Raw genomic sequence first — 11,170 nt, forward strand, 5'->3', positions numbered from 1 at the left:
TCATTTAGCTCATCTTAGCCCAAACAAGCTTTGGGCAAGGTTGGGCTTTGGCGCATCTACAGGTTCAACCCATCTTGACCCGCCCAACTTTAGCCCAAATGGCCTATTTGCCACCCCTAATCCCCTAATCGTGGTTAACAAGGGAGAGTTTTGCTAGGAATGTGGTTAAAAAACTTTGATAATAGAATGAAGTGGGGTTTCAGGAGTATCTACGGACCTATGGGGGAGAGGGTTCAAAGGAGTTTTTTTTGGAAGAAGTTAGGTGCTGGTATGAGGAGATGGGATTTTAATACCATAAGATTCCGGGGAAGAGGTTTGGGCGTATCGGGGCCATGGAGGAGTTTTTCAGAGTTTATTAACAATTTTTCTCTTATTGATTTGCCTTCAACAAGAGCCTATTACACTTGATCGAGATCAGAGCACTCATCTTCTAAATCGAGACCAAACAACTTTCTATTGTCTACTTCTTAGGAGGAGTTGGCTCCTAATGTGATCCAAGGAGCCTGAGGCAAAGATGATACAAAGGCACAATGGGGTGATGACAAATGATGATAACTTAAATTAGTGTAAAGGGGGTGAGTTTGCTAGTGGACCATTCAAAGTGCAATCGGTTGACTAGAAAGAGACAAGTTCGCAGTAGGTGTAGGGTACGGTTCATGACGTGAATCATCCGGTAAGACCTCAGAGAAGTAAAAGTAATCGTAAATTCTTCAAAAGTCGGTATAAGTAAGACCTCATAGATATCAGGAGATCCGAAGATGTAAAGTAAGGTCGAGACTCAAAATGTGACATCGACTAACATAAGGTACCAACGAATATTAGGTGAGTAGCAACGATTCCCCTTTTGAACTCGAGAATAACCAAAAAGAAGCATTTGAGATCACGAGGGGCAAATTTATCTTTCCAAGGTGCTAAGTTATGAACAAAACATGTACTCTCGGAGACACGAGGGGGAAGAGAGTATAGATGTGACTGAGGAAACAATACATCATACCCAGTGTAACCCCACAAGTTTGGGGGGGGGGGGGGGGGGGGGGGGTTAGAGTGTACGCAGACTTTACTCCTACCTTGGGAGGTTCTGATAGACTGTAGGCTCAGGATAAAGCAAAAGCAGGTCAAAAAGGAAAAAGGAACAGTAATTACAATAAAACAGTACGCTAAGCGAATAACAATAGATAATTACAATAATTGATGGATAAGAAACTACAGGAGAATTAATACGCCTACTAGTAAGGAAGGATAAGCAAGACAACGCTCTACTACCGACTAAGCTTCTACCCTAATCTGTGTCTTCCACGACCTTCTATCTGAGGTAGTGTCCTCGGTAAGCTGCAAGTACCATGACTTGTCTAATCACCTGTCCCCAATACTTCTTTAGCTTACCTCTACCTCTCCTGAAGCCATCCATCGCCAACCTCTCACACCTCTGCGCTGGGACATCCACGCATCTCCTCCTTACATGTTTGAACCATCTAAGCCTCGCTTCCCTCATCTTGTCCTCCATTGAGGCCACTCCCAACTTGTCCCCGATATTTTCATTCTAATTCTATCTCTCCTAGTGTGCCAACACATCCATCGCAACATCCTCATTTTTTAACTTTCATCTTCTAAACGTGAGAGTTCTTGATTGGCCAACGCTCCACCCCATACGACACTGTTGATTTAATCACCATTCTGTAGAACTTACCTTTGAGTTTTGGTGGCACCTTATTATCACACAAGACTCCGTATTAGACCCTTTATTTCATCCACCCTACATCAATACGATGTGTGACGTCATTGTCAATCTCTCTATTGTTTTTGAATAATAGACCCAAGATACTTGAAACTTCATTTATTTTGGATGGCATGTGTATCAAGCCTCACTTTCGCGTCAGCCTCATGTCACGTCACTGAACTTACACTCCAAGTACGTTGTCTTGCTCAACTTGAACCCTTTAGACTTCAGGGTCTATCTCCTAAGCTCCATCTTAGTGTTAACTCCCTCCCAGGTCTCGTCAATCAACATTATGTAATCCGCGAATAACATACACCATGGTATCTTTCCTTGGATATGCCGCGTCAATACATCCATCACCAAGGCAAATAAAAACGGGCTAAGAGCTCTTGGGTCTTGGCTCCATCGTACATGTCCTTGATTGCCCTAGTGACGGAGGAAACAATAGTAAAATAAGAAATCTAATTCTGAATGGAAGATGAGGATCCTATTAATTAAGTAGCTAGATGTTAGAATTGCATCACCAAAAAAACGAAGCAGAACATCGGATTGAATGAAAAGAATGCGAGTAGTCTCAGTGAGGTGTCTATTCTTCCTCTCTGCTACCCCATTTTGCTGAGGGGTGTACGAACTAGATGTTAGATGAATAATTCCTCGGTGACTCATAAATTGCTGAAACTGGGAAGATAAGTATTCTAAGTCATTATTACTACGAAAAGTTCGAATAGAAACACCAAATTAAGTTTGTATTTCAGCACAAAACTTTTAAATATAGAAAATAACTCAGGATGATCTTTCATTAAGAAAATCCAAGTACATCTTGAATAATCATCTCCTTTTGCTTTTGTTTGGATCCCATTGGCTAAAGTAATGACAGAAAGAGACCATGAATAAACAATATTTGACAAAAGTGATCTATCAGCAGAAATATGATCATGACCGCTGGAGTCTAGGAATGCAATGTTACTAGACGTTGAAACACAAGCAAAAGAATTATCAAGAACAAAAATATGAGGCCGAGCAACTGAGGTTACTTGTGAAAATGTTTGCTTAAAAGGAACTCATATTGCCCATCTGATAAATAAAATCATTGATAACCTATAGAGTCTGTTTGAGCAACATGAGCATTCTTAGGTAGTCGATCATGCAAAGGATTGCATACTTCATGAGTGTGTCATCTATTACAATAACTACATTTAGGTCGACATCTTCCAAGACAACCTCCGCCTTGTCAATTCTCCGTAGTCTGGGATGTTCAATTTTTTGATCTTCTCATTATGGGTTCTGAAGTAATCATAGGATTTGAATTTTTAGTTCTCATATTTTTGGAATTAAAAACATCAAATCCAAGAGACATGGTTGGATTGAAGTAAGCAGAAGCTTCAGTGCAGTATATCCTGAAAATAAGTTGCTGGAATTGGCGAAAAACTGATCGAAAAAGCTGCTGGCGGTGGAATCAAGATGTTAGGTTGGAATCTCACGGAGAACACCACAATACAATTTCATTGGAATCTGATCGGAACACTGCTGGAATTCGCTGGAAAACTCACCGGAAAGGTGCAAAGTGATCGAAATAACTCAAAAATGGTATAGCTAGAATCAAGATCACGAGGCAATCCTTAAGGGCTAAAAAATCATATCTGAAAGTTGTCAGAAAAGGGGCTCACAAGTTGGCGCGTGACCAAGATCTCGTCGGAATGCCAAACCTCTAGTCGGTGCGTGAGAGCACGTGAGGTGGAATTTTTTGATGGGTCTAGTTGGGCTTTTGTTGCCGGAGCCTGAGCAATTCTGTGGTGGTGTTGGTTTCTGCACAATACTGATGAAAGACAGAGTTGATGCTAATAAACCTTAACAGTCAAGTCATCGGAATAATTGCACGGTGACAAATCTTCTTCCTAGATGTTGCTGATATGTTGCACGACGAACTCTCTCACTAAAGCTTTGATACCATGTGAAATAGAGACTCAGGAAATGTTTTTAAGATGCGTAAACTATATTACTAGATTGAGCCCTATTTATAAACAGACATCACAATCCTTTTCCATGTGGGACACTAACATGTATATATAAAACTGTCTCCTTAATGTATATATACTCAATACACAAGTTGACTCCGTAAGGAAAGACTTGATAGGTTGTTTGCGGACAAAAACAAGATAGTTCTAAAAGTCGAGCTTTTTTGTACGTTTTGCTTAATTTTTGGTGCAGCATGGTTGATGCAATTTTGCTGACCCTAGTGCCATGTTGGACTTCATTAGCTCCTCACATTTATAGTGATATTTTTTTGGATGTAACTATCCCAACAGGCCAACACTCTCTTTTTGCAAGTTCAGTATAAGTAAATATGCTACGTCACGAATAAAAAAACACACAAGTTTACACCTCCGCTTTCACGGTCTTCTTGTAAACTCGTTCCCCTAACTTCGTGATTACTAAACACCCTTAGTTGGTCAAAATACATTCTTTAAACACCTATAACCATGCATGTTCCTAACCCGCCCTAAAATCACGATACGTCATCATCATCATCAACCTAAAACCAAAACATAACCTTGTAGCTAGTAGCAATGTCCACCAATACCAACTCCTCCGGTGTCGCTACATAACCACACACTCCTGCATCTCAAAATGTCTTTTCACCAATACAAGATCAAAATAATACAAATGGAGTTAACAAGTGAAGAAACATAAGATACACCGCTTCATGATCCAATAAAATTGGAAGAAAACTGAGCAAATTCTAGGTTGCATTTTGATAAAAACCTTTTTTGTCTCAAATTTGATTTTGTCACTGCAACGATTTATTAGCTTGACCTAGTTTTGTCAGCAAAAATATCGGTCGACTATCTTGCAGGAGCAATTCGTAGTCTCACTTAATTTCTCATAAAAAGAATCTTGGATCTCGAGACAGAGCTTTAGAAGGGACCTTCGACTTTGGAATTCTCCATTAATGCCTTCTCTAGTAAAGCTTAAATGAGTGTAGTGTAGTTTGGTTCGGATGGAGTATGGAATTGGATGTAGCTATGGGTTTTCTTAGAAAGGAAGATGAGAAAGTTGTAAAAATGCACTAAAAGAACTTCTGTTACTTTGATTAAGTATACTATTGATTAAATTTTTAATGTATTTGTGATTTTCTTTTTACATTTTAATTGAGTAAAATAAAAAAAACATAATTAAGTCTTTCATAAGAAATATTAAAAATAAGTTATCTATTTAAATTGTACATTTGTAAAGCGAGTAGATGCTCTTTTTCGTAATTTGACACGCAGAATGGCTTTTTGAAAAGATCGGCTAAACAAATCGTTTATCTAGTACTGACCAAAGTGCGTTCCAAATAGATTGTCTGGACACAAACTACTATTCTCTCCAAGCACTTCTCTGAAGTGCTTTCCTTATTTTGGGAGATTGGCCAAATGTGCCGTTACTGTCTTCGATTCTGTTTAGTGATTGCTCAGCTTATGTATGCTTTTGACTATATAAGGTGATTTTGATATTCACAGTTCCCAATTGCTGAATCAATATCTTACTTTCTATTGACATAGCATGGTTGTCTTGTTATTTTCCTGTGCAACTGTCTAGCTGATGAATCTTCTTACCCTGGCTGTAGCTCTTTTGGCGTACTAGGCATATTGGGTATCTGGTGGAATCAATTATGATCTTGGAATTTGGTTTGACAATACGAAGGTTAGAAGGTTTAAATTCTTATATGGCTTCTAAAGTAGCAGATTCATCATTTGCTAACTTATGGTCAGATTTATACCTTTCATGAATTTGCAAAAGAATAAAAACATGTTAACTGATGGATGGCTTACACGAAATGTGCATAATAAGGTGGACTTGACTAATGGATCCCGTTCTTGATTTTCTTACTAATTTTGAGGGTCATCTCTTGCACCGCATGGACCTGTTGCCTCTCCAAGAGAGTGTTTATTCGATTCTGGGAGATTTGGTAATGGTCTTAAATGGACCGATATACAGAAGTTATAGATATGCTAGCCAGAGGCTAATTTGTTGCATTAACCTAAATAAGGCATGCGATAATCAGTAAGGAGGTGTTTGAACCATAAATTTGTTGAAAATGTATTGAATCTGCAATACATATACACACTCTTGCATGTAGATGTGATTCTTGATACTATAAGCAGGTCATGAGATCTAGGGAGGAGCTTCGATTCTATGCACATTTTTGTTGGTCTATATGCTCCGTTAACCAGCAGACTTTGTCACTATTGAATAATTTCATAAACAATGGGTTGGGTTGTTTGGTATCTTCTTGTGATGTGAACCATTAAAACTCAAAAAAGTCATTTTTCTTGAGACCATTTATGCTATTATGTTAGATAACTGAGTTGTCCATGAAGTATGAATTTTAGCAACCCAAGTAAGGGAAATTCTTTTGAGGATACAAAAGGTGTAGTGAATGTCATCCACCCACCAAGGGTTGTGGTGGGTGGGTAAGTACCCCTCCGTCGTTAACCATAGGTCTCGGGTTCGAGCCCCCGGAATGGACCCCCCCTCAAAGGTGGGACTTCCCAACACGAATCCGGATTAGTTGGGCCCCAGAGCGAATACCAGAAACTGGGTGGGTAGCCCCCAAAAAAAAAGAGGGATGAAAAACGAATGTTACCTCGAAAGATGGAATCTGGTGCTAATGTTTGTGAAGGCCCAAAACTAGGTCCGAACTTGATTTTGGTAGAGAATTGCAGAGCGGGTCTGTTGGAGCCAGAAACTTTTACCAATTTACTGATTCCTTCGTACAATTATATACGGTCTGGTCAAAATAGCCTTGCCAATTCTTAAAGCATGCTTGGTTTCCAATCCAAATTCCTGTTTTCGACAAAGTAGCTGATTTTGATTTTGAACTCAAACAACAATTTATATTTTGCGTGCGAAACGAAAACATTGTTTCTAGAGAAAAAAAGAAAAGCAAAGCGCTGTATTCCATTAACTGAACAACTCTTTCTACTTAAACCGTTCTTTCTTTCCCTAAATCTGTTTTCTCTTCGGCAATTCATCTTCCCATAATTATGTTTCGTAGTTAATAAGAATCTCTTTCAGTCTATTAACCTTTTCTTTAGCTATTAACTGTTTAGAAGCACAAATCTTTCAGAAGCAAGTATAAAATACCTACATATTTTCAACAACCAAAACAAAACTAAAAAGAGGCCTGTTTCCCAGTTCGAGCGCCACCTTTACATTTGGTTCCTGGATCCAAATAAAAGACAAGATATCTGTCTATGTCAAGAACTTGCTGGAATGCAATATTTAACGAGTGTCAAGTACATCACGAATGCATTATATTTTTGCATACCTGCTGTTTTGCAGAAACAGTTTTTCCATCATTTAAGGCAGTAAACTTTTTGAACCTCAGCGAGCATTGTTCTTACAAAGAGGCTGCAAGAATAGAGAAAATAGATACTTTTAAAAGGAAAATAACACTCCATCCCTGATCCCACTTTATACGGCGATATTTGACTGGATTTAAATGTCAAGATGTTAAATTTGGCTTTAGTTATAGTAGAAGAAAATATAAAAGCAGTGGTTGAGAAGTTAGTGTGATGGAGAAAACATCATATCGAAGTTTAATATTTGGATAGTTTAATGAATTTGAATTGTTGAAAGTACTGGAAGTTGTACGGAAATGGAATGGTATCGAACATTTTGGAAACTCTCCAGAATGGAAAGAGTGTCATATAAATCGGAGCGGAGAGAAGGAAATGCTTTGCGAAAGCTTTGACTGTGTGATAGACTTCTATGGAAGTCCTTGAAGACCTGGACGGTTGATCTTAGGGGAGGTTATTCCTTATCAAAAAAGATCTTAGGGGAGGTTATTCCTTATCAAAAAAGATCTTAGGGGAGGTTATTGAAGATAATCAGTTGAGAAAATGCAGGTTAGTGCAGATTAAGAGAGGATGGATGCCATACTGTTCTTTGTTCTTGTTGCACAAGTGGGACAGGTTTAAACTACTTCAGGAAGCATGAAGCTTTAATAATTTAATTTACCTATCTTTTACTGTAAAATTTGGAATTAATTTTTACTATTACTTCTCTATATCTAGAGTTATTGTATTGATTCATATGCTATAATAACTTAGTTCCTTGTCATATAATTATAGAGCTGTGCTGATATGAATTCTGATAATCCTTCATGATACTTGGTATCTTTTAAATGCTTAGCTTCTCTTGAAAGATTGTTTTTTTATGACATATAATATCTATGGTGCATGGTTGACAGACATGTTTGGCAGTACAAGATTTTGCTGTTGCATTTGTACTCTCACTGGAATTCTCTTCCGTTGGCGTATGAATGGTAAGAGTTAGTTTCCTCTTTGTCCCCCAGAAATCAGCTCATTACTTGCTTGTATTACGTTTTATTTCTGTCATTTGGAAATCAATTCTTTGGGATTCACCTTTTTTAGGCTTCAGTCTGTCTTATATGGTAACAGTTCTCTTCCTATGTAGGTATAAAACACTGGACGTGAAGAACATATTGTTGGAAACTGTATCGCACCACATCTTTCCACAGATGCTAGCATCACCATTGTGGGCTGATTCAACAGATATTTTGAGGGATTATCTAAGATTTATGGATGATCATTTTAGAGAATCTGCTGATCTTACATTTCTTGCTTATCGTCATCGAAGTTATTCTAAAGTAAGTTAGTGGCCTACACATATTATTCCTCCGGTGTTTACAGTGCTAAATTTACCCTCCTATATATGTGTGTGTATATATATATATATATATATATTTTTTTTTTATTACATAGGGGGAAGGGGAAATGGGGAAGGGGATTACAATGTGGGGATTCGAACCCTCACCAACAAGGTGAAAGTTCAGGTAGCGAACCAATTGAGCTACTAGATCCCTACACCATCCTAGTTCAAGCTGTGTTAGGGTGGTTTTTTTTGGTTCAAATAGAATAGATCTCAGCTTTAAGAATGTGCATGTTTTTTCTAATGTGTAAACTAAATATTTATAAGATTTATCTAAAAAAGGATAAATTATCAAACATGTTTTTTCTAATGTGTAAACTAAATATTTATAAGATTTATCTAAAAAAGGATAAATTATCAAACATTCTCAAAGCAAATTGATATAGTAATCCAAGTTCCCAAAATGCACAGAAGTTTTTACGATCTACGCCATATCTGCTCTTAAACCCTCATTTTGGCAGATTCTGGTTTGTGCACTCTGCTGTTAAACCATAACTTTATATCAATTTCCTCTTAAGAGGCAGAGGACCAAATGCTAGGCTTCTGCAGCATGATGCAGGAATACCTGTCATGAGAAAATCTAATTATTTCCCAGAGACGTAGAAATTTGTCCCTTTTTCTTGTTGCCCTTGGCTTAGATTGTTCTCTTTTTTGCCATCCCAAATCTTCTCTCCGTGTCTCTCCATTTATACCAAGCTCCAGTGAGATTGACGAGAGCACAACTTGGCTAGTTGTATGCCATTGGTTAGAGTACGATTTGGCCTATTATATATGCATGCCAAACTACAAGATATAAAGATATTCTGCCATTCATGCTATTGATGAAAGTCAATAAGCGATTATGCTACTGACGAGAATGCAACTTGGCCAGTTAAATTAGACCACAAGATAGATATCTGATTTTTTTGGCTTGCATTTTACTAATTGCTGACCTGCTTTTAGTTTAGTTCTTAATATATGTGGAACTTTTTTTCTGGAGGTTGAGATGAATAGATCTAAACTTATAATTCTATTTGCTTTAGCAATTCATTTTGGTGGGTATAGCGTGTGTGGTATCATATCTAGTTTCATCGGGGCTCTTTGTTCTTTGCTCTCTGTTGCTCTCAACATTAAAAGAGGGAAACTAGCCTCTTATAGTAGTGTAGGAATCTTGCTTCAATACAGGAATTAGCCTTAAGGTCAACCTGCTGGAGGTAGATTGCTAATCAGTGAACTTGTGATACTTTTTTCCTAAAATGGTACATGAATTCTCTTGCCTTTTTTTGTACGGTCTGTCATCTTCTTCAAAAGTAAGTAAAATTAGGCTACGTTGTTTTTAGCAGTTTTGAGAGTTTTGCGTAGACGTGGTTTGGTAATTGCCTTTTCCACTGTATTGTCAATCTTTCCTCTGGTTATAGGGAGTGAGGAAAGAGGCTAATGCGGGAAGTACTTTTTACTCTTTCTGGACATAGTTCTTGCGATGTGAGTTCGGAGAGGGTATATGTTGGAGCAATTATTGATTTTCTGGTTTAGAAGCTTACACTGCTTATAATTGTCATTTAGTATCCGTTCAAATGGTTCCCTTTGTTGAACAAAAGAATAATTTAGTAAAACATACAATGAATTAGCACAATGGTAACAAAAACTTCATTTGTAAACTTTTCTAGGTTATTGAGTTTGTTCAGTTCAAGGAGCGATTGCAACAATCTAGCCAGTATTTGATGGCAAAAATTGAAATACCCATGCTGCAGTTAAAGCAGAAAGCAAATAGCATTGAAGAAGGGGAGGTAACCGTTTTCCTCAACACTTCAAGTTTTTCTTCCGAACAGTTCTTTGTTTGCATGTTTATATCTGCAATCACTTGGAGATACAGGTTTAGCCCTAGGGTTATTGGATAGCAGTATAGCACACAAATTTCACCTAATGTTCACATGCCCCGAACCATAGATAGATCCGTCAAACTTGAAACAATTGGTCAAAAAGAAGATTATGCATACACTCTTCTTTTTCCCCTCGACTCATTTCTTTGTTATGTTTTAAATTTCGCTTCAGTGGATTAATTAGATAAGATAATTCAATAAATAGGGCTTATGGTTCTTTATTTTTATTTTCTGTAAAAAGAGCTTATGATGCAAGATTAAAAACGACAATAGAATTAAAATGCAAGAAAAGAAAAGGATAGATAATTTGACACAACTTAAGTCCTAATTTAACAACCAAAGTTATAGAAAACTAAGACCTCTAAATTAAGAACAAAAGAGACACCAAATTCCTAGGATGACCAAGAGGGATTTGGAATTCCCTAATAACCAATCCTCTCAACAATTACTCAATCAAAGGTTTTACAAGCTCTCAACTCTCAAGAGTTTTACAATATCAAATATCAATATTCAAAATAGTCTAAGTCTTCTAAATGAAAAAAACTAATATTATACTAAAGCTCAAAAGAAGACAACTATATTATTACACTTCTACCCTTAATGAAGTAAGGGCCTTGTTTGGGTGTCTTCTTTTGGCAAGAGAACTTGAAATTGCAAATCTTCAAGTAATGGCCACATTGCAAGCATGGCCATCTTCAACACTCTTGTCAAAACCATCCTCCCATGCTATCATGAACACTTGGAATCCCCGGGAAGGCTCTAGAATGTATTCAAGTATGTCCTTCCTCATGAACAATGCTTGCATAGCTTGAAGTTCCCTCGCTTGGCTCCTTGTAAAAGACCTTGCTGCCACTCGGATTGTATCATTCTCCCCTTC

At 37.5% G+C, this 11,170-nt stretch overlaps 1 protein-coding gene across 4 annotated transcripts in view; it reads left to right on the forward strand.

The window, feature by feature from the left end:
• The window catches only part of LOC132636016 (N-terminal acetyltransferase B complex auxiliary subunit NAA25), a 40,465-nt gene that overhangs the window by 13,696 nt on the left and 15,599 nt on the right, over positions 1–11,170 (forward strand). For all 4 annotated transcript variants that reach the window (XM_060352654.1, XM_060352655.1, XM_060352656.1 and 1 more), the window contains exons 12-15: positions 5,325–5,401; positions 7,953–8,027; positions 8,180–8,372; positions 10,081–10,200. In XM_060352654.1, the coding sequence (XP_060208637.1) occupies positions 5,325–5,401; positions 7,953–8,027; positions 8,180–8,372; positions 10,081–10,200 (465 nt within the window). The remainder of the gene's footprint in view (positions 1–5,324; positions 5,402–7,952; positions 8,028–8,179; positions 8,373–10,080; positions 10,201–11,170) is intronic.

This window comes from Lycium barbarum, chromosome 4 (genome assembly GCF_019175385.1).
Source record: "Lycium barbarum isolate Lr01 chromosome 4, ASM1917538v2, whole genome shotgun sequence".
Taxonomy (NCBI): Eukaryota; Viridiplantae; Streptophyta; class Magnoliopsida; order Solanales; family Solanaceae; genus Lycium; species Lycium barbarum.